Source organism: Eumetopias jubatus, unplaced genomic scaffold (assembly GCF_037043125.1).
Source record: "Eumetopias jubatus isolate StellerSeaLion01/CBP00866 unplaced genomic scaffold, mEumJub1_p1.0 scaffold_12, whole genome shotgun sequence".
NCBI lineage: Eukaryota > Metazoa > Chordata > Mammalia > Carnivora > Otariidae > Eumetopias > Eumetopias jubatus.
This window is the reverse complement of record NW_028274818.1, coordinates 3,969,022-3,992,964: the sequence shown is the minus strand read 5'-3', so window position 1 is coordinate 3,992,964 and position 23,943 is coordinate 3,969,022. Positions and strand designations below refer to the sequence as shown.

Genomic DNA, 23,943 nt, shown 5'->3' with positions numbered 1-23,943 from the left:
AGAGAGAGTAAGAGATTCCTCCCAGAGCACACAGTAAGCAGAGGAGAAAGGATGAGAACCCAGTGCTATTTGCACTTGGTTCCATTGTGAAGGAAGCACAGACTGAAGTTTTCCCGAACGCTTGGAGACTTGCCTGGCCTCTGGCTGCCTCGGGGGCTCACCTAGGAGCTGTGTTTGCAAGGAAGCCCACTGTGGGGCCCCTGGGGTTGGGGAGCCTCACCGAGCACAGTGACGAGGGACTTGGCAGTCCTCACGGGCATGGTGAAGATGGAGCAGGTGTACTCGCCCTCATCCGCCAGGGCCACGTTGCTGATGCTGATGCTGAGCTCATGGGGTGTGGATCTAACCAGCTGGATCCGATTATCACGAAGGGCTGGGGACATCGGGAGAACGGGAAGCAGGGCTTTTACTGGCACTGTTCATCTTCCAGTCCCATGCCAGAGTCTTTGGGAGAAGGGGTCTAGCATGGTTTGGGGCAGGGAAAACTGCTCCTGAGTTTGAGCAGTCTTTATGTGGTCAGTCACTTTCCTGAGCCACTGGGCAGGCACAGCAGCCTCAGGGACACTCAGAAAATTAGGCTTGAATCTCATCGGCTGCCGTATGAAGTATATGGGGCAACACTGACACCAGCTAAATCTTAGGGCTGCTTTGGGGTATCTCCAGGGAGGACCCTGTGGGACCGTGCATGGCTTAGGTCAGAGCTGCAACACTACAGTTTCTCTGGAGCCAGGGGAGGAGCCCCTGGCTTAGCTGCCTCCTCCAACAGCATGCCTTCCCAGTGCCCAGCCTCTGCACCCCAGGCACATGTACCCCCGGGCTCTGCAGACCCCTGCCCCAGCCCACAGTGCCCCCAGAGAGAGGACACCTGGGACGGTACCTCTCTTCTCGCCAAAGTAGAGAGTCTGCTGGGCAGGGTTAGACCACTGCAGAGATGAGTCCTCATGATCTTTCACTTGGCACTTGAGCACCACGGTGCCACCAGCCACCACTGTCTCATCCGATGTCCAGGGCTGGCTATCTGCAGGAGTACAAGAGGGTCAGCTTCCCGAGGAAGCCCTGGCCCCTCCACCCACTTCTGGGCCAAAGCGTGCCTTATCTAACCCAGGCGGTCCAAGGCCCAGGTGTCTGTCTGTGTTCTCTTAAGGCATCGTGGGAGAAGGAAGGGAGGTGGTGGGGAAGGGGAGACAGACCTTATTTCCTCTTGCTCGGAACACACAGAAAAACAGTCACTTGTTGAATGTTTGCTGAGTGAACTGACAGGGCCACAAACATTTAGGGGAATAAAGGCGCCCAAATCTACACAGAGCACCGCACATGCGTCTTTCCTGAGAGGCTCTGCCGTTCACTTTGAAAGCACGCACACGCATCTGTCATTCTGCACTCCGCCTTCCTGCCTGGGCCTGCCTGTTCGAGCAAGGACAGGAGAGGCGGTTGAGACCAACAATCCCCAAACTAAAAGCGAGGAGAAGGCTGAGCCAGCCTTGGGTCCCACATTCATTTACATAAGAGGTAGCTGATAAAACTGTGGAATAAGCAACCAAAAAGATTAAAAAAAAAAAAAGAAGAAGAAGAAAAAGAAGAAGAAGAAAGAAAGAAAAGAAAAGCTGAAACATTTTGGCACAGACTTTTGAATTCCTCCCACAATAACTTCCCTTCATCGTCAGCTCACACTCTTTCAGTACCCGGACAACCGGCCTCTCCACACACCAACCCAAATCACCCCCCTCCTGTTATTTTAGAGCAAAGGATTAAAGATTTCCCTGCCATGTGATGGAAATACTTTCTCATCCCTCTCTCCTTAGTCAAATTGATTTAAAAAAAATAAAAAAAGGACGAATAAGGTATCGTATGGATGAGCCATTTGACTCCCAAATGGGCCCTCAAGTTGGCCTAGCCGGGAGCCCTCACTGAGTGACCCTCGCTTCTGCCTCCACCCAACATTGTTCTGTGTTCCCCACGGCTTGGCTTCTGCTCCCCATGCTGACTCCCTCATCTTCAGGGCTGACTTTCTGTGACCCCAGAGCAGCGACCTCCACGGGATGAAAATGCACAACACCTTCCAGCTCTGATTCTGAAGCATCCGCACCATCCCTTCGGTAGCACAAAACCAGTTAAAAGCGGCATTATTCTTCTCCGAATAGGAAGCCAGGGAACTTACTTCCTGCGTTTCTTAATTGAGTAATTTTAAACAATCCCCATCCTCCCCCTGGCACTGACCTTACCCCTGCCCTGTCTGTTATTCCTTTCCTCCTTGGTCACCAGAGCTCCATTTCCAAGAAATACATAATGGATGCTCCTAGCAGAGAAGGGGCCCTGGGGAGAGAAGGTGGCGTGTGCTGGGCTTGATAACGAGCACGCGCGCTTCGGGGTGTCTGTCTCCACGTTGGTGCACAAAGTCTGGCCACTGGTTTTGGTGTTTAGAATTGTAACAGAACTGAGGGGGATCTTAGGGATCACGGAATCCAATTCCCTCATTTTACAGATGTAGACAATGAGGCCATGGAGGTGGAGTGATTGCCTATGATCATTCTACTAACCAGGGACTTCAGCGGGGACTACGATTCTGTTCTTTGACTCTCAATGCAGGGGCCTTTTCATGGGAATGCTCCTCAAGTAACCATCTAACTTGAAAATTTAAACGATGATTTTAAGATTAGTGAGCCAGAGACGGAGCTGGCTGAGTAAACAGGGACATGATTTATCCCTTAAGCATCTGAACTAAAGGTTTGGGAAACCTGTCATTTACTGCTCGCCATGTACCGCGTTTTGACCAGTAATCCTGTTGTCCCTGGGTCCCTTTGAAGAATTCTACCTCGATTGTGTCTTTCAGAACCTCTTTATTCTGAGTAATACCCTCCTCCTGGGATCATTTTATTTTGGGAAAAAGGTGTAGGGGATACAGAGGTCTCTGCACTGGAGTAAGGGAAGAGGCGTAGGTGCAAGAGAAGTTGGTGGTGTGGAACTAAGAACTGAAATGTCAGATGGAGCTGTGTGGTAATGAAGGGAGTGAGAACATAGGGCAGAGGCAACACGAGTGGGAGATGACGTGAGGATGGCCGAAGGAACCGAGGGACACTGAGATGAGGGTCCTGGATTCTCACCTTGACTGGCCAGCATGTCAGAGCTGCTCCAGACTGTGGAGCTGATGGCCTCGCCGGGTGGAGCCAGAGTTCCCAGCTCCAAATCCTGCTCCTGCCAGTAGCCTGGGGAGAGAATCTCCATCAAGGATGAGCCCTACGTATTTGCTGCTGCCGTTTGGGATACGTTGGTTGTTGAGGGTGGGGAGAGGGCAGGCCCTTAATGAAAGGCAGGTTCTCCAGGATCCCCTAAGAGAAGGTGGGTTTCCCACAAACGGGAGAGACTAACTAGAGTCCTGAAAAAGGAAGTGAACTCTTCCTCGGAAGGAGAGAGAAAAGGAGGATGCTGAGTTTTACCAGTCAGAGCCAGAAGAGACCTTAAAGATCCTCTGGTCCAGTTCTCCCACTTTACAGAGGAGGACAATGGAGCCTACAAAGGTTAAAAGTCACTTGGTGAAGGTCATCCCAGAAAATGAAAGATAAGCGTAGGTTTTTCTTTCCTTATCCAGGATTCTTTCTGCTACACCATATTATCTACTAAAATAACAACAGATTTAATAATTACAAAATACCTTTACTCTTAATCCTTTTAGTAGACCTGTGAAATAAACACGCTGATTCCTGTTTTGCAGAGTGGAAACAGGACGAAGTGACTTGCCCAAGGTCATACAAACAGAAGAACAAAGACTGGAAATTTAATGTTTAATGCCTGATCCCAAGTCCAGAGGCCCCTACCACTGCAGACAGACCGCGGCGGGCCGGCGACAGCCACCTGCTAGGGGACGCGCAGTCTGGACTGTTCCTCCTGAGCCCGGCCCACTGCCCACTTGATTCCCCTGGCTCCGCTCCCTGCCCGCCACAACTAACCCCAGGGCCTGAGTCATGGCCTGTCTTCCCGGCCGGTGGCCCCTGCACCCGCCGGAGAAGCACTGCACGGAGCCCAGGGCCTGGGTCCCCAGCTCCTCCTGAAGAGGCGGAGGGACAAAGAAACCGGCCACGCGAATCTGCCGAGTCTCCCGCCGCAAACCCAGAAGTAGCCAATCACTGGCGCAAAGCTCAGTGACGTCATCGGCTGCTGAGCAGAGTCCGGAGCGGCCGCGCGTCCCGGGCCGGGAGTCGCGGGAAGTTGGCGGGCGGGGCGGGCGCGCGGGAACCTGACAGGCCGGCGCCGCCCGGGCGGTGCTAGGGCCCGTCGGGGGTTCGGGTCCGGGGTGCGAGACCCGACTGAGACGGGGGCCTGAAGAAAGGGGACGGGACGAGGGGGGGAATTGTGGAATGTGAAGGAAAGGGGAGAAGGGACAGGTTGCAGGGGAGAGCAAGGAAGGAGAGGGGAGGGAGGGAGGGAGGGAGGGGGCGGGCGGGGCGGAGGAAGAGAGCGAGGGCCCCGAGAGAGCGCCTCAGGGGGTCACCGGCCTCCACTGGTCCTCCCACACATCCTCCAGGAAATTCGAGAAAACACTCTTCTCCGGGAGTGTTCCACCAGTGTCCAAATAGGGAGGGAAAGTAGAGACAGCAGAAAACCTGGAGCCCGCGGAGAGAAGTAGGCAGCAAAGGGGCCAGGGAAAGTGTTGGTGAAGGGAGGCAAGAAGACGGAGGCCTCCAGGAGAGGTGGCCAGGGCTAACACAGGGGCTCTCGGACCCAGCAGTGCCCCCCCGCACCCCACCCCCCCGTCCCCACCACCGGGGGCCGGGCCCTGGCCCTGCTGCCTTCTGCGGACTTCAAGGCTGGAGGCAACCTGACGCTGGTGAGTGTTTCATCTTCTTTTCCAGGTTTTTGTATTTGTGGGTGCTTGGACACACGGTGAAAAGCCAGACTGGGGTGGTAGAGGGTCAGGGAGAAGCCAGAGAGGGGTCCATGCTTAACCTCCAACCCCCAGTACTGGTACTATGTGCACTGCGTAAGCACCAAATAGGCCTTTGCTCATGGCAGCGGAGGGAATAGGGATCTCAGACTTTGGCACAGGACTTCTCAGTTTGCAGGGTGGATCTTCAGCCACCAGTTCATTTAATGACTAAACAACCTTGAGAGATAGGCAGCCAAACAGAATCGCTTTTTAGAGAGGTTGAGAGAGATCCAGTGACTTACCTAAAGGCACACACACAGCACACCTCTCAAGAATCCTCTTTCTCTCTCCCTTGGGGCTCTCAAAGCTTTTTCAACAGCTCTTTTTTCCGTGTGGCATTTCTGCCCATTGTATTGCAGTACACTTGTTTACTTACCAGTTTCCCCATCTAAACTTTGAGCTGGTTAAGAGCAGGGGCCTGACCTTACTCATTTTGTATCTTCAGCTCTTAGTGCAGAGCAGGCTCTTGGTGCATTAAATTGGCTCTGGTCATTCATTCAGACACACCTGGCGCTCTGCTCTGTTCACAGTCAGGCAGAGGATGTATCTGCCCAACAGTGTGGATTTCGTCCCCACTTTCCTGTGCCTTCTTTCCTCTGTGCTTTTTTGCTGCATTCCCTCAGTTGCTTTTCCCTCCTGTTTCTATTTCTTTCATCTCTCCCCTCCTGCATTTTGCTGGCATTTCCTCCCCCTGTACAGGATGAATATGTGAAATGGTAAGGTAGGGCATTCAAACCACACTGAATTGTTCAGATGAGGGGACAGATAATTAAAATGAATAGCCTCCAATAAATGACATATATTGTGTTTGTAGATTTCCAGGGAACTCACTCTGGTTTGTAGTGTTTTAAGAAGCTGGTGAACAGATAACTGTGTGTGTGTGTTTCTTTCCCTGCTGCGGTGATATTTCTCCCTCTAGTTCTGAAAAGTACTTATGATCGCATGTCTTCTCTTGAAAACTGTCTGTTAGTATGCCTGAAAGTTTTCTCGCTGTTCTTATAACACTGTGCACCTGCAATGATAAACGCAGAATGGCCATTCCCCCAGCAGTGGACGAGTGATTATAATGCTATTAACAGAAACATGGATAAGTAGCAGAAATTATGACCGGTCGCAGCAAAAGCCTTGTGCCTTTGGGTTCAGATTGTGCTCATCATTTATGACATCAGCATAAATTCCTTCTGTGGACTCCAGGTGGAAGAGAAAACTCAGTAGCGCTCTGAAAGGGCGGCATGGACTTTGCTGTGCACACAGTGGACCTTCTGCTCAGGCAGGGACACTGGAGGGAAATGCAGACTTTGGACCACAGAGCCACTTGTTGGGGGGTGGGGGGCAGGCTACTCATAGGGAAAAGCAATGAAGACATTCTATTGAAATGGGCCTTACTGTCTTCCTGCTTGCGAGCCTTCACTGACTTCTTCACTGACTTCCCGTGGTCTGCAGATAACATCCAGATGTGTTAGGCTGGCCTTCAAGATCCCGGGCAGTCTGACGCCACTGTGCCTTCCAGCTTTGTCTTTCCTTTATCCTACTCATATCCCAGGCATGATGCCAGTCTGAGTTTTCTAAAAACCCTTGGCTTTCCCGCCTACATTCCCTTTCCTACCATAGCCCTGCTGATAATGCCCTCCACCCATCTTCATACATCTAAGCCCTACCAGTGCTTAAAGCCTACTTTCTGTGGCATTTGCTCTGGTAAGTCTTCCTTAATTGTCTCAGATGGAAATGGCTTCTGGTTTCTCTGAGTTGCAACACTTGATCTGCTTTTCTTAAGTTGTGTGCATCACTCTGTGTTGTACTGCAAGTTTGGCTTCCCTCCTAAATTATAAAGATTCCACAGGTGGGGATATCTGATTCATCTCTGTATCCAGCACTGGCTTTAATGCAGCATACTACACATGGAAGGGGCTTAATAAACAAATATTTAATAAATGAATCCAAGATGCTGGGCATCTTCTGTTGTGAGAACCAGGCTCAGCATCTGCCAGCGAAGAGGAAAAAGCAAACCAGACGGGAGGAGGAAGAAACAGGACAAAGGAGAAGGTAGACCATCCTGAGGCTGAAGCTCTAGAACCTACAATATGGGTGGGAATCGATATTTATTGATCACCTTGTATGTGTCAAAGCCCAAGTTAGGTGCTCTATAATCATTATCCAGAACAGCCCTTTTTGATAGGCATTAGTATGCACACGTTAAGGATGAGTTGGCTGCGACTCAGGGAAGTCAAGTAACTCATCCACACGACGGAGCCAGTAAGTGTTGGGATGGGACGGCCGTCAAACTTAGACCCCTCTGACCACAGAGCCCAGACTTTGTGCACATCTCCGCGGCACTGCCTCCCTCTGCTGAAGTATGCATTTTGTGTGTGTGGTGGGGGTGGGGGGTGGGGGCAGGAGTTCTGGGGGTCAAGATTCCTTCCTGCATTGCTGGCGGGGGGGCTGGCTCACTAAACAACATTCATACTGCTCATCTGTAAGATGATCAAGATAACAGTGTAGCAAGTTGGGAATGGGGGCTTGTGGTGGTAATGGGATGGCTTATACCCACTGAATTTCCTTGTTAATTGGATTTCTTCATGTGGCTTCATCTATACCTCTGGGGGATACTTCATTTACCCCCAAGAGCCTTACAATGCGGGACTTTTCAGTTAACCAAGCAGCAGATGTGTCTAGTTAAAACTAACAGAATCCCCTCACGTTTTCACAGGACTCTAGTGTCTGGGCTGAAAACAAAAAGAGTGTCTTGTTTGCCCTCAGTTGCCTTGGGGGTTTCTTAATTCTTGGTTGATTTACCCATGAGTTCCAGTATCTTAAGGACTCCCGGCATTTTAAAGGACAAAGTAGCCCTTTCACCCACCAATGTCCTCCTGATTGATTGTTCACATTGAGAGTAGCAGAAGTGGGAATTGGAGACTTACCGTGTGCCCTTGAAAGCGCAGTGGCGCCCGTGACTCAGTTTTCCACTCATAACACATGTCCTCACATATAGTACGTGCTCAATAAATATTTATTGAATAAATAAATGAGCGACTCAAATGAATGAAGATGTGGGATGTCTGAGGGATGCTAGGAGGGAAGTCTAAGAGAATGTGCCAGTATAAGCCCCGATCGCTTGGTTCATGTCTCCCCTGCCCTGTCTGTGCTGGGAATCTACAATGCATTGCCCTCGGGCCCGTGAACACAGTCACAGGTGCATAGGTGGGGTGGTGGGCCAGGAACGGAGAGCTCCCGTGTTACCACTGCTGGCCTTGCCAGCGCCTGGGTCCAGAGCTTCACTTCCCTGACTAGAGAAAACCAGCTCCCCGAGTGGGAGTTGATGATGATGGTGATGGTGATGATGATGATGAGTCAGCATTTCTGACTCCAGAGTTAAAAATATTCTTCCTCCCAGCCTACTTGTTATTCCTCACGACTACCATGACAGGTGGGTGGAGGAGTGTTATCTCCAAGGGAAAAACACACTGGGGGCTGTGGCCCAAAATACTGAAGGGACCCACTTTTAGGATCGTTTACCCACACCCTCCGCTAGGCTCCCCGGCCAAGGGGTCTCACTTGGATTCTTCCCTGACCTGAGCTACTAGTGAATTCTTGTGTATGTCTGGATCACACACAGAAGAGAATGGGCCTGGCAAAATCAGATTTAGAACTCAGCCCCTGGAGCTCTCCTGTGTGCCCAGAGCCACATGTTTCTTTATCAGTGAATGTCTGATTCTGAGTCCGGAGGAAGGTGGGCCTTGTAGTCCCGATTTAGATGATGACTCCGAGATCTGGGGAGAGTCACTTTGACCTGAGAGACTTTAGAGCTCAACACCCTGATCAAAAAAGGACTCCTTTCATACTTTCACACTTGCTTGTGTGCTGCCAGGAATTACTCTACTTCTGCCGAGGTCACTGTGCTGCTCTCCCTCATCTAAGGCACGGAGGGCCTGAGTGTCGAAAAACTCTTACTTCTACCTTCCGTCCCTTTCTAACTCCGCCCCCCCCCCCCCCCCCCCCGCGTTCTCAATCCCTCCTTCCCTCTGTACTAGAGTGCAGTCAGACAGAAGCTGGGGCCCTGAGAGGTGGGAGTTGTTCCGACATTTGGGATTGTCTGTCTTCCCAGGTGTATCTCCTGCTTTCTCTGTTGCTCCTCAGGGATGGGCCTCTGTCCGCTCACAGGCGGCAGGATCGCCTAAAGGATGCCCTGGCTCGGTTCACATATGCTCCAGCTCACAGTTCCTGCAGGACTTCTGAGCTCAGTCTCACCCCAGTGGCCTGCCTCCCTCACCCAGGCCTCCCCTCCACCCTCTCTATTGTGGGGCCTCTGAGACCTGGCTCTTTGTTCCCTCGCTCCGTCCTTTCTGTTGCTGTCTGGCTTTTCTTCCTGGAGTCTTGTTTATCTCCTTTCCCTCTGGCTCCCAGCAGCCGCTTGGGCCCAGAAGGCACTACCCTCTAGGCTTTGCTGTTCTGTCCCAGGAGGCACACAGGATATAAGTGAAAATAGATGGTATATAGGGTGGGGAACAGAACCTTCACTAGAAGAAGTGCCTGTTATGTTGATTTGCCCCATGGCTTGGTGAAGTATGGCCAAGAGGTTCAGATCTGCAGAACCAGGGATCCTACACTATTAGTTAATCCAAGAGATTTAGGTTTGGAAGGGCTGATCCAGGCTCCGACAGGTTTATTACTGAACGTTGGCAGATGCCTTTTGGTTCCATCCTAAGCAGGTCATTGAAAATGAAAGGCTTTTGTTTCCTGGGCTTGGAATGGTGTGTGGCTAAGCTTTTCCAGGCTGAATGAGGAGGAGGGAATCTTTGGGTTAGTTGACTAGCTCGCCTGTGGTGGGCGTGAGGGTGGGGTTAAAACAAAAAGCTTATCTGTGGGTTAACCCTCTTTTCACTAAAAAAAAAAAAAACCAACCAAACAAAAAAACCCCCTGAAAACCCAAAACCAAAAAACCCCCCCAAAACACCAAAAACAAGTTTCGTTATTCCAAATGTTTTGAATTACCCAAATATTAGAAAAAAGTACCAAACTACAATATGTCATGAATAAATCTATTTTGTATATTTCCTAAAACCCAGCCATCGATTTGCATGTCTGGTCATTTTCTACTGACCCCTAATGGCCAGAGGTGGTTAATCCTAAGATCTTTTTGATTCTACCACACGGAGGATGGAATTGATGTCCTCTCTGACCCCCTCTTAGACCTGAGTTCAGTAATTCCTCTCTTCCTTCTGTTATGCCTAATCCTCCCCAAAATATTTTCCCCTCTATCATTCTTAGAAGCATAGACTTTGAGACTTGCCAAGAATCCGAAGTAGCACCTAGTGCAAATCTCATTTTAAAGAAGAAAAACCAGGGCTCAGAGAGGTGGAGACACTTGAGCAAGGTCACACAGGCAGTCTGTGGAACCCATGGTTAGAAGCCCGTCTACTGTGGTCACTGTCATTTGATAGCAGCCCTGTGGGCCAGTGGATTCAGAGGTTAAGTTGCCAGCTGGTGTGATTTTACTTTCAGTGACATCTACCCTCCCTGCTCCCCATCTCTCTGTGGATGGTAGCGAGGCCCCCCCGCCCCAGGACCGTGGACCTCAAAGGAGGTATGGCTCCTAAGTGCCAGGCAGGTTAGAGGTGGTGTGAGGTGAGCTGTGAGCTCCTGCAGCCGTGAAGAATGGCGTCTTCACAGACTCGGGGCCTTACTGGCCTCTCCCAGGTCTCCCCAGAGAGGACACCAAGGGGCAGAGGCGCTTCCATGCCCTTAGATGTGAAAAGGCTGGCTGAGGACAGGCTGTGTGCGAGCACCCGTGTGCTGGCCTCTGGTGGTGGAGAGCCTCGGGATGCAGGGCTGACTGTGAGGAAGGGGAGGGCTGCAAGAGAGGAGAAAGCAGAGGAGCGTGTCCTGTTCTTGAGCTCAGAAGGGAGAAGAATCTGGAGGCAGCAGTGGGCTTGTGGTAGGCTGAGGGGGCCCCTCGGAGACTTAGTTAAGATTCCGAGGAGCGGAGACTGGGAAGTGGGTGGCGGAGAAGGAGGTGGGGACAGCTGTTGCTTTGATTTGCTATTGAGTCAGTGTTCTCGGTGCATTAGCACTGGGAGGGAGCCCTGGGCTGGCCCCCGACAGAAACAAGCCCCTCTGTAGCCAATACTGCCTTGTAGCAAGAACTGCAGTCGGGAGACAAAGAGGAAGGGGATCTGATCCCAAAAGAGCCCCGTCCCAGGCTTAGCTCTTTCCTCGCAGCACTGGGCTGTGTTCTGTGGACAAGCATCTAGTGTTCTGGACTAAGAGGCTGGGAGGGGCTGAGGCAGAGCAAAGAGGATGGCTCAGGAGTTGCTGCTGGGAGAGTGGCCGGGGTCTATGCAGGGGGCTGTCTCCTCTGCTGTTGCTCAGGTAAGCTCACAAGGCTGGGCATGACATCACTCCCTTGATGGTAGCTCTGAGCCATTTTGGGGAGTGTCCATTTACCCCACCTCCTCATTCCCTTCCCACACATGCTCACACACGCAGAAATCAGGACAGGTGGGAGCCGGGGTCCGCATGCTGATGCAGGGGTCGGGAAGCCAGACTCTGTCTGAACTCTGAGATGCTCCCCTGAATGAGGTGCAGGCACTTCATACCCCTCCCCTAAATTTTTACCTTGCCGCTTTCACATGAATGGAATAGAATTGGGGGAAAATCTCCTATCTTATAAAATACTTGGGAAAGGAAACATAACAGAGGCAGTGTGGAGTAAGTGAACAGAGAATTAGACCTAGCTCATTGGACCGTATGTTTGTGGTAAAAGAGGGACTGGGAATGGACAAGGCAGCCCAGGGCCATGGAGGAGAAATAAAGAGTGGGTTCCCCAAGGCTGAGAAACCCCAGCCTCAGCACCTGCTTGAGTGCATGGATGGCCTCCCTTTCTCAACAGGCTCTGTCTTACTCTCCTTGGCTCTTAAGTCCTACTTTAGATACCTCAGCCCAATGGCTCGGCGTGCGGGGATAACAGTGCTGGGGAAAAAAGTTTAACTTGTTAGAAGTCAGGCAAGAAAGCATTCATCTGTGCTGGTTCTGATTTCACTGACTTGTTTTTACTGTTTCCCTTCACTGGGTGATGAGAGTCAGGGTGTGGATGGCAGGTTCAGGGCAGTGCAGAGGAGCATTACATGGAGACAAATGTGTTCCGCCCTGCACACCCACACTGCTCCAGGCCCCCTCCCTCAGGCGTAACCGTCTCTTCCTTTCACTTTTTTCACTTAAAAATGTATTTTCCAGAGGGTGGCCCATTGTTCAGTTAGCCTTACTTTGTGCCTTCCAGGGGGACTTGAGCACTTCGGTGAAACAGACACATTCTTCCAAGCCTACAGACTTCATGGTCCCGACAATGGGGACCCACAGATCTCCTGTTCTTTTCTTAACCTTCACTGAGTACCTTCTCTGAGGAGGGTATATACTCAATTTTTGTTCTCCACGATGCATATATATTCCAACCTAGTCACCCTCTTTCTCTCATTTAGCATGTGTCCCTCAACACGCATGACACACTACAGTTTTCACTATTCATATCTCTGTTTTTATTTTTTTCTGACATAAACACACAGCTTTTCTTATGACCCAGATACAGAGCCCTTTTCCCCAGCCCATTATTAGTCAGAACCCCTTACTTCAGAAAACCATATGGCTTAAACTCAGAGATTCTCCCCAAAGCAGAATCTAGGTTCTCTCCTCTGCTCAGGCTCCCCAGGAGAGGGACAGAATCCTCTCCCCTCCCGAGGGCTGAGGCTCAGGCCATCTGTCACTGACACTGGACTCCAGGGCTTGGAAACCAGGAGAGAGTTGGCATGAAGGAGCGGTTGAGGATAAATGAGAATATATGAGGCCCAGGGGCTTAGTGGTGGTAGTTTTTATATTTGTTTGAGAGGATAGGATAGAGATTAGAGGAGAAAACACATAATACGGGTTTAGAAAGATTTCATCCTTAGGAATTAGAGTAAGAGTTAGTAAGAATGAGTACAGTTGTCCTACTGTCATTTTTGCATTTGCTGAGGGACAAATGATTAGGAGCAGATGGCAAAACTGGCCCTTCGTTTCATAATAAGGAAAGAACTTGGCTCTAGGCTCTTCAGAGGTTGACCTAAGCCAAGCTCAGTCTCAAGTTACTTGTCATCAATGTATTTATTAGAGCCTTGCTGGGTTTCTAAGAAGTATCAGGTATTTAAGTCAAAGACTCCAGAAACCAGTTCACCCTCCAGAGCTTTTTACCCCAAGGTTTTGGCTGGAATTCTAGAATCAGGATTGGAAGCAAAGAATCAGGGCAACAGAAGAAGACAAATAAATGTAGGAAGCCAGGATTTGCATAATCACAATGAAATCTGGTATTGGAAGTACCGCTTCCCCACTCTGCCTGGCTAATATCTGGGATTATATGAAGGAAATGCAGAGCTAAGTAGTGGTTAGGTTAGAGATGAATGGCTGAGATAGCAGCCTTCATTTCTTGTTCTTTTTTTCCCCTAGGGCAAGGTGATGCATCTGACCTTCCTGACCCTGAACTGGAAGTAAATGAGCCAAAGGTGCTTATAATTAGCAATCAGTACACAATTAATGCAGGTCTAGCTGGGGTAAGGAAAAATAAATCCTTAGAGAAGACTACATTTTAGTTCTTTATATTATTTAGCTTTCTTATCATTCTCCTGGAGATCTCTAGGAGACAGAGAGAGAGAGAGAGGTTTAAGGAATCCCAGAGGGAAGAACTCAATGCAGAATAATGATACAATTTTGAAAAAAAAAAAAATGTTGGAAGCTCTGCATAAGAATCCTTCCTGAAACGTGTCTGCTGTCCATGAGAACAGGGGGCTCAGGGAGATGAGTAGATAGGAGATACTCCAGCTGTTACTGTAACCCAAATTCTGTCTTCCTGAAGGCTCACTCATGGAGATAAATCACTTCCATTACCTGTCCTTGAGGAATGAAGTTTCTCCTTGTTTCACGTGAGGAGATGGAAGAGGGGCCCTGAAAATTCATCCTGGAAGCTCGCCTCCCCAACTAGATTCTGCTGTAGGTCATTCACCAGTGTAAACTATTACAAGAACGATTACTAGGAAATTGATACGAAATCAGCACTTAGGGGAAATCAGCATTTAGGGGAAGATAAGCTTGTGTGGTTCTAATTTGATGGGAGGAACAGGCTGTCTAGTCTCAGACTGGCAGGGGCTGAGCATTCTCGGCTCCTTGCTGCATTTGACGTCATCAGTATTGGCAGATACCCCCAAAGAGTAGCAGAGTCCAGTTTAAAGATGCGCCTCTTGAGATTTGGCCAAGGACTTGGACTCTGGGATAAGATGGTTGTATTTAGTTCCGAACAAGATGGTTGTAAAGATGGGGGACGTGAGTCAGGTTTTTGGTATTTGTTTTTGGTGCCTCTCATATATATTAAATTCCTCCCTTACCTATTCGGATAACCCATCCGTATGTATTCTCTTTGTATTTACTTCTAAGGTTGAGGGAAAAGAGAAAATAAGCACCATGACAGGACAGTTTGAGTTGGTTGCCAGGCTCAGAGTCGTGTTAAGAGGGGGGTACTTAGCAAACTGAGGAGGGCACATTTTTGTATTCCACACTTACAGGGCAGATGTGGTACTATTGTATATGAGCAATACTGTCTTAATCGAAAACAGGACTATTTGTAGTTCTGTTTATCATTTATGACTCCACATATGGCAAAACATCCAGTTCCTCTGAGGCCATCTGAGGTCACTGAGCATTTCAAACAGCACATCTTCTCAACCTCAGTTTCACCTGCTTGTTCTGTCCCCTTCCTACAGTTGTTTAGATGGTCGTGACGACCTTTCGTATCTCTATGTCAAGGTTTGTTCCCCTCTTCCTGGTGGAGCAGGTCAGGGATCATAGCCAAGATCAGGTGGGTTTGTGGTGAGGGGACGGAGATGCACCTTAGGAGAGGTGGAGACTTGGAAGTTTGGAGGGAGAGCAGGACCACGGAGAGCAGCAGAGAGAGCCTGGAGTGGCACGTGGGGGCTAGCACCATGGAGAGCTCAGGGCTTCGGGTCCTTCCTCAAAAAGCAGAGGGGAACAGGGATGATGGGTTAAGGCATCCAGCTCTCCAGAAGTCATACTGAAAGCAGACATCGGGACTTCTGTTAAGATCATGCTATACCCGTCACTTGCTCTAAAAGGCCTCCTGAAGTCCTTTGTTTGAACCTGTCATATATACACCCAAGATCATATAAAAAGTGAGGACCACCACCAGACTGAGTTTGTCAATGTGAGCCTTAGTAATTATGACAATTACCTAGGCATTAGGGGTGGTGGAGGGCGTTTTAATTTGCCACAATCAATTATGAATAAAAGTATCTTCCTAATGAGGGAAACAGTGCCTGTGTCCCCTCAGAGACACTAGGGCATGAGAAAGCCAAATTGTGTCTTACCATCAGATAGGGTATGAGATGTATCAGAGTCAGGGTGCCCAGAGGCATCCCAAATTGGCATGAACGGTCCAGTATTCATCAGGTATGGGAAAGAGGAATGGATCATGCCTCTTAAGAAGGCATTTGTCTTCAGGACATTAGTTGGGACATTTGGTCGGTCTCTTTACACTTAGAGAAATTTTGGTAAAGGGACAAATCTAGTTCTCTCTCTCCAGTACTTGTTGCTTCAGTGAAGAATATGTAGCTTTGCTAAGCCTCTATTTTGCAAAAGTCTCAACAACTTCATGTGTTCAAGACTCTTGAAAGCTAGGTTTCTCAGTGTTAGAAGGGATGGATCTCCTTGTTATATAACAGGGTTGGATTGGGTTTTTACTTGGGTTATAGGAACCCTGAGCACCAGCTGGTTCTGACCTTGTAAAGAATCATCACTACTGCTGATCCTAGAGGAAGAGACAGGTCTTTGGCTCCAGAGACTTATTCTTCTCCATGTTATAGTTGCATGGAGTGTTTGTTCTTAATTTGACTGAGTTTTTAGGGACCTGAATCTTTATCGGATGGCTTGTTTCTCTGGGCTCTTTTTCTGATGGTTTGTTTCTCTCTATCTCTTATAAGCATTCCCGAGGGGATTGCTGTTCTCAGAGTTTATGGATAGACCTCTAGGACATGACCTCATCCAGGAAACAGAATGTTCCAGTATATGGGCCTATAGCCAATGGTTAAACAGGAAATGTTAAATTTTAACGTGAAAAATGAGAGGAGATATAATCACCAAAACTTTCTAACGCCTTGGGGATGTTTCATTCAGTGGTCAGTAAGGACGTAAGTCCAGGCCACCAGTTGCTTTCATGGAGAATCTGGAACCTAGGCTACCAGCCTTAGGTGACATTCTGTCACTGAGAAGCAGACGACAAAGCAGGGATCATAGAGCCAGTGTGCAGTTACTGGAGTAGGAAGTAACAAAGAATGTGATGCCTCATAGCCACCCCTCACCCCGGGGTTTTATCTCTCTGGTGATAACTGTGAAGATATCAGTCCTAGCATGTGACTTAAGGACAAGCAGCTTTTGATCCCCTTCTACATATTATGTGGACCTCAAGGAAGTACTGTAGTATCAGCGAGGAGTACCGACATCAAATCTCAGGATTCACAGACCAATGGTACAACTCCCCGATCTGCTGTTTCAAAGTGACCAGCGCACCAAAAAAGATGCCATCTGTGGAATTTTATGGCTGCAGAACTGTGAGTCACCCTCCAAGTGAAGAGGGAATGTCTCCAACAAGGCACTCTTGAAATTAGACTTGGGCCTCCAGTCTTCCTCAGTTGGAAGAGGAAGGAGAGAGAGCATCTGAGGGCAGCGGCCCAGCTCCCTTGTTGTTGGGCGAGACCAGAGGACCTCAAGCTGCATGTAGCAGAGTGCCCAGGTGTCAAGACTGTTGGAGGCGGACAGGAAGAAGGGTGAAAGAGCCACAGGTCTGTCTTCTCTCTTTCAAGCAGGGTAATTCTCCTTTGATCTTTTTTACTTATGTGATAAAGGAATTTCACATTTTCAACACTAGAAGTGAGAAAACCACCGTCCTGGTCCTGAAAGAAACTCCTTCGCCCAGCGGTGCTGCCTAGCCCCGGGGAGAGCTTGGGGCAGAGACCGAGTTGGGACTCTGGATGGCCAGTGGACGTGCCACAGCTCGGGCCCCTCGTCAGATAGACTGGTTCTGCATGGAGTTCACGAAGCTCTGCCATACCAGCATCTCTGAAGGCCTCAAGTTCTCGGTGCCAGGAAATGCACGTCTATCCTTCCCAAGGGCTACAGCTGCACTAGGGAGAGCACGGGAACAGGGACAGAACGGTTACAGCTGCAGGGAGGAAGAAACGGGATGGAGGAGGCCTGCCAAGCAGACCCGCGGGCAGCTCTGGAGTGAATGCTTTCTGGACTTCTCTGGCACATTGGGCATGAGCTCTACACTGGGCACCTGGCCAGGGGGCTGAAGAATGGACGGCAGTGGACAGAAGGTCATTGGACAGGGAAAGATATTCATGTGTTGGGCAGTGCGCTACAAGGTTAAATTGCTACAGGCTGAAGCAAAGTCAAGCTGTCCACCCATCCTGTACACTCGGTCAGCTCACAGGGTGCTGGAAACAACTTGAGAAGCAGAAGGAAGAGCCCAAGGAAGGCTGGTCACAGTGCTCAATGTAGAGCTGCTTACCAGAGATTACCAGAGAACACATTAAGCTCATAGGCCTCGTATCTGCCAAACCTGTAGTCACCGGCTTCTGCCAGGACCAGTGGAGAAATGTGAGAGGGAAGGAGCAGGTGGCAAACTGAATGTGCGGACGGGTCCCGGGCCTCCAGCCACAGCATGAACGGCCCGTTCTCATAGCATTTCCTGCGCTTCTCCAGCCTCTCAGTCCCTGTTCAGCCTTGTGAACCCTCCAAACGTGCTCTACTCCAGGGAGCTCTATGTCCCAGCAGCACATGCTGTTTGTTTCCCTCCCTCTGCCTGGAAGTAGCCACTCTACCACACACCCGAGGCCACTCAGGCATCTGTGCGTTAGGCAATGTTGTCCTCACGCTTTCACACCACATCTCCTTGTTTTGGGCAAACATCACCAGGTAGACTCTGCACTGCCTCGCTCCCTGCCAGGGGACCCAGGCCACAGCAGGGGCACCAGACCCACCTTCTGCATGATCCTGGTCAGAATGGTCATCAAGACCACCATCCATGAGCCTCAGATCTATGCGACTACCTCCTGCATCAGAGCTGGCCTTCTTAGGTCCAGAAACTAAGAGGTGGAATTAATTGAGAGAAAGACTGTGTGGGGCTGTATGTCTTGTACATCAGTAAGTCCCAGGACATTGCACATCAGACGTATGTCTACTATCTAGACAGATAATACTCTAGAAGGAAAATGAAGCTTCATTTGACTCTTCCTTGGGAACAGACCTCCCTCCCCATCCCTGACTTCCTGACCTCTCCTCTGGAAATTCTCCATTCCAAAGTTAGTGCCTTGTACTCTTTCCCCCCAGCACTGCTGGGACGTGTTCATAAATGTGAGGGCAGAGGGTTTCTCTTCCTCTCAACCTGACCCCCGAGGAAGGGCTGGGCCCCCAAATTGAGGGCCAAGACAAAATACTGTGTTTGGTGAAGAAAGACTTGGCTAGTATACAGATTTACTCTGTTCTCCAATGTTTATGTGCTAGGGCTGAAGAGCTCCCAGCTTTCTGGGGCGACTTCTTTCTGTGTAGGTCCCAGCCTGGGGCTGTCCATCCCCACTCCTGAACAGGTGCAGTTTGGGTCACACCGTCTATGCTGAATACAGCTAGTGGGCTGAGAAAGCCAGGGGCTGCGGTTGAAAGTCAAGGCCTGGTAGAGGGTCATTACTGAGACACATACGGCCAGCAGTGTCTCCTTGCCTTTCACCTAGCTGGCCCTCGGGACTCTCCTCACCTCACCTCCTCAGTGAGCAGGGTCATGAGTGTAATCCTCTGGGGAAGGGGGATTCCACGGAGGGGAGGGGCCGCTGTCTCTGTGGTGACTCGGGCGGGCGGGGACTCCCTTTGGGGTGTTGATGTGTACAGCGCGGAAGGAGTCAGGCAGCTATAGGGAGGGGATCCCCCGTGTCCTCATACCAACTGAAGCTCCTTTATCATGATGGAAACAGGGCTGGGGGGGAGGAGGTCACGGGAGATGGACCAATTATTCCTCCAGCACCCTGACTCTTCGCCTGTTTTCTTCCGATGAAATTCTTTACATCATCCTCCCCAGTTTCAACCCCTCCCCTCTCCACCCCCGCCCCGCCCTGGCCCTGTGCCCATCCCTGCTGGCCACTGGGTCCATAGCCCAGGAGCCGCCTCCCCTTTCTCCTCCCCTGCGGTTCTTTCTGTTTTTCGTTGGCATCTGTCCGGGCATAGCCACCACCCTCCCTCTCACTCTCCCCACATCCCTTTGCTCCGCAGAGGTCCTGTGCCCTCTCCCCCTACGGCAGCCCAGCCCTCCTCTGACTGGGCGGGGAAGACTGAGGATGCATTCCGTTAGTCCCTCCACTGCCTGCCCTCCCGCCTCAGGGGACCTGAGGCTCTGAGCCGTTGCTCTCTTCCTGGGCTCCCTACAAACTGTCCCCTGCCACCCCATGAACCGTCAGCAACCTTTAAGAAAACCGAGGGGCCCCCACAGCGCTGACCTACATAGCTGGGTCCAGGGCGGGAGGGGCTCTTCCCCAAGTCCCCTCGCCCTGGCCCCGCCTCCCTGCTCCCCCCACTCTCTTCCTTGTCTCTTCGCTGACAAACCCAAGAAGGCTTGAGTTCCCACCTGGGGCAAAGGGGACCAGGCGAGCTACCCCACCCCAAATCTGGCAAAATCAGTGCTTAGCCCAAGACAGCTTTGGGTTTTCTCGGCATCCTCCTTCCCAAATATCTTGATCCTTCCGTTCGCCCAACCTTCCCCCACCTCCTCCGCTCCTGTCTGGGCTTCTTTTCCCAGCTGCTGCCACCGCTAGGGATACTGCCATCCTGGGGCCCCCCGCCCTGTGTTGTTGTTTTGCTCCAAGGAGAAGCCCCCCCCCCTCCTTGCCCACGCCCCCCTCGGCAGCCTCACCCAGGCCCCTTCCCTGCCCACTCGGAGCTGCGCCGCGGGTGGGGGCGGGCGGGGGGTGGGCAGCGGTGTTTGCATACAGCAGTTTGGGGGTTTGCACTGGCTATCCAACCCCTCCAGACACATACACAAACCCCCGACACACGCCCTTACTGAAACGGCGACAGATCTCACTCCGCCCCCAACACACACTGACACAGACATACACACAGATCCTGACACAGAAACACCAACACAGACGCGCACACCCAGACACACGCACACGGACAGCGGCACAGCCAGACCCGGGGCTGCACCAAGCCGAGCGAGCCCGGCGCACACGCACACAGCGAGGCGTACAGCAGGTGCACAGCCGGCACACCCCAGACCCACACCGACACGGATGCCTGGGCAGACCCACCCGGGTACAGCGGCGGCGAAGACTCGAACCCCCGCTTCCAGACAAAGCCCACAGGCTCCCCCGCCCCGCTGCGATCAGAGCCCCCGCCCCGGTCCCCCACTCCCCAGCGCCGCCGCCCCCCCCCCAAACTCACCGTCCTGGGAGAGGTTGGCCCCGCCGGGCGCCCCGCAGCAGGCCAGGAGCAGCAGCAGGGGCAGGGCGGAGGGGCCCCCCATGGCGCGTCCCGGCCGGCTCCCCGCTGCGCGCTGGCGAGCCTGGGTCCCCGGGGGCGGGGGCTGGGCAGGGGGTGGGCGACGACGCTGACCGACAGGGCGCCCCCCAGCCGCTTCGGAGCCCGGGGCCGAGGCGGGGACCGGGAGGGAGCCGGCGCTGCTGCAGTCGGCGGGGATTAAATAGGGCGCTCGGAGCAAACCATTCGGTTGGAGGTGGAGGGGGGGCGGCGGGGGGTTGGGCTGATCGCGGGGGGGCCAAGCTGCCGCATTCCCCACGCCCCCCGCCTCCCACACCCCCTCCGCGCCCTCGTGGTGCCTTCCACCTTCTCCCCCGGGAGCTCCGCCAGCCGGGCGCGGGTGTGGAGCCGAGGGAGGGAGCTGGCTCAGCAGTGGGACCCGGCGCGCACCCCTCTTAGGCTTGGGTGGAGGGAGGGGACCTGGGCAGGGCCTTGGGCCAGCTGGCGGGAGCGGCCACTGCAGGCCTGGGCAAGGGCGTGCCCACTAGCCCGAGGTCCTCCAGCCCCGCCCTCCCTCCTTTGGCAACTGGGGAACCCCATGAGCCCCGGGGGGGCCCCCTATCAAGAGTGTTGCCCAGCGACATCTCCCCATGGGTCGCCGGTTACCCTGACCGGATCTCCTAAACACACCCATCCCTAGCTCCTCTGACCCAAGAGCCCCCAATTATCTGTCCAGCAACAATGTGTGGCCCCAGGCAATTTCCCTTGAAAGGCTTCTTCCAGCAAACCCCCAGGCCATGGGAATCAACGTTTTCTTCAATCCCTTGTTCAAGAAATGACTCCCCTTCTAAAACCCGATTCCACTTCAGACTCTTGCCCAACCCAACAGCCTACAAAGCAACTCTGTAGTTTCCCCCCTTAATCCTCCTTGTCCTCCCTTTACTCACAGCCCTTCCCCCCGGTATTTTTTCTTCTTTCTTAATCTTCCAGAGGAGATTGTTCTTCCTTCTCCAGTTTTAGTAAGTAAGATTCTTGGGTGAATGGTCTGATCTGCAGACCCTCGAGGAGATGCCTTCTTTAAGGAGCCGTGCCTCTGTGGCTAAAGCAGCTCTTGTCCCTGAGGCCGGGTATAAGATGAATGAGAGAGGCAGGGCCTTTGCACTTGCTTTTAGAGCGAGAGTCGCAAGTCCCTGGGGTTTGCTGTTCTGTGTGATCTGTGTATTTCTGGAAGACTCTTGGTACATCTCAGAAAGGGAGCCCTTGAAGTCAGTTTCGCTCAACCATAGCTTTTGGGTATACATTCCTAAATCTTAGACTCTCTGAATCAAAGAATTTTAGGTATATAAGGATTCTTTAAAAACATTTGGTACATCCCCTTATTATACAGGTGGTAGGGGCTTAACTGCCCATCCAAGGTTACATGACAGTTAATAGTAGAAAACGAAAGTGGTGGTTAGGACATGGGGCAGTATGATCTCTGCAGTGTCTTCCAGTCCTGTGAGCCCATGCTTTGTCCCTGAATGATGGATTTGGGTGCATGTCTTCTAACCTCTACACCAGTACCCTTTCTGCAGCGAGACTGTGCCTCACCATGCAAATCCTTCATGTTTGGTTCATCTTGCCCCCTCTCTGACAGGCTTTCTCGGCCCTCTGTGATGGACTTAACTGTCTGCCACCTAGTAGCTCAAGGACAAGGATATGGGGAGTACTCTGTAATCGGGAAAGCTCTATGTCAGTGTTAGTCACTGATGGAGAGGCCAATGAATATTCCCTGGGAAATTCCTTCAGGATGGTCAGAATGCTGCCCCACTGTTTTCTCTGTTTCTAGAATCTCTCTGTGGTCTCTGGGGGAAGAGGTCTGCCTGCCTTTTGTACATTTTCTGAGCGTCTGGGTAGTTATTTAGAATTACTTGCAGAAGTTTTTGGCCACCTTGGGCTGTCTGAGTTGCTTGCTTTCCCATATTTCAGTGACTCCAAACCATTCTCTTCCCTGGGGCTCCCTGATGTCTTAAAGTCTCTGAGAGATTAAAATGGAGGGGAGAGTGTGGTTGAAGGCTGTAGAGACCAGGATGCAAGACAGAGGAGAGGCCAGAGAGGAAGATCGGGCTTTCTGACAGTGGTGGGGCCAGGGTGGTATGAGTTTAGTCCTACAGAGAGAAAGAAGCAGTGGGTGTGTTTTCAGAGAGAATGGGGCTTCAGAAGGGAAGGATCAGGGTCTCCTAGCTGAAGGGTCTTGATGGCTAAAGAGTATTACCTTAGGAGGTAGAAGAAGCCTTAGAGATCATCAGAGCGGGCTTAAGAGATGACAGGTTACTGTCGCAGGAGTGAGAGGAGCTGGGCAGGATGGGACAGCAGGGTAGGGGATTAGGTCCCGAGCTTCTCTAACTAATCGTCTTTTCTGTCTGCTGCTCTGCCGTGATCCCCTTCTGCCTGTCCTCACCTAAAGCTCTAAGGCCTGCTGGTCGAGCCCCACCCTCTACTGTAGCCGCACAGGAGGAAGATCAAGGGTGGGGGGAGAGCGAGAGCTGTTCTGGAGAGACTATTAAGAGCTAGCAAATGTGACTCTGGAATGCTCTTTTCCTACTGGCTCCTTTTCCCTTTTCTGCATCATCAGCATCAGTTTGGCAGCACTTTAGGCCCTGGGAATAGGAAGCAGACATTGGCTTTTAGAATTATAGAATGAAAGAGTATTAGAGTCGTAAGCAACCTTCAAGATTACCTAATCAACGCCCCTTGTTGAATGGATGAAGAAGATGAGGCTCGGAGAAGTTGAGTGACTTCCCCCGATCACATAGGTGCACGCAGTAAAGGGGTTAGCCACGTTGGATAGGGAGGCAGATAGTCCCCTCGGGGGCAGGAGGAATAAGGAGAATCATTGTCAGTACTTCTGAGCAGTGTACAAATTGAGGAATTGCTCACTCCTGCGTGTCTCTGAGTGAAAGGGTAGCTTCTCCTGCAGATGTGGATGTCTCCGTTGGGAATAAGTCCTTGCCTATAATCATTCTAATGCCCTTTGTACATGCGTGCACACCCGGCTTCTCACTCCTAATCACTAGGAGTAGAGTTTTTGCAAAGCAAGACTGACCTACAAGGATTATCCCCATCATGTAAATAGGTAAAATAAAAGTATCCATGTTGGATTGTGATCTCTATGGTTACTTTCCACTCTAAAATGCTGTGACACACAATATGCATTTCTAAGAGACTTGCACAAAGTGTGGAGTAGGTTGTCTGTGGGATTAAAGAGCTGGTAGCTACAGTGGAGGCTGGGTGTCAGGGGGAAGCAGAGAAGGAGACTGGAGAGAAGGCGGGTTTTGGCTCCTGGATGCTCCTGTCCACTCAGCAACAGCCTAGGGAGCTGGGGGTGTGGAATGTGGTGCTGGCACTGGTGCTGGGCTAGATGCAGCTGTGTGGGCCCTGGGCATTCCTTTCCCCATGCTGGTCCTGCTCCTGCTCAGGATGGGAGGGGG

At 51.4% G+C, this 23,943-nt stretch overlaps 1 protein-coding gene across 3 annotated transcripts in view; it reads right to left on the bottom strand.

Annotated features, from left to right (window-relative positions):
* Positions 1-20,519, bottom strand: part of CADM3 (cell adhesion molecule 3) — a 29,192-nt gene extending 8,673 nt beyond the window's left edge. For 2 of the 3 annotated variants that reach the window (XM_028091001.2, XM_028091002.1), the window contains exons 1-3: positions 20,438-20,519; positions 878-1,018; positions 221-373 (exon numbers count right to left, since the gene is read on the bottom strand). In XM_028091001.2, coding sequence (XP_027946802.1) covers positions 221-373; positions 878-1,018; positions 20,438-20,519 — 376 coding nt within the window. Of the gene's footprint in view, positions 1-220; positions 374-877; positions 1,019-3,101; positions 3,204-20,437 lie in introns of all 3 variants that reach the window. The other variant, XM_028091000.2, reaches the window with a different exon arrangement.
* Positions 20,520-23,943: the final 3,424 nt, after the last annotated feature.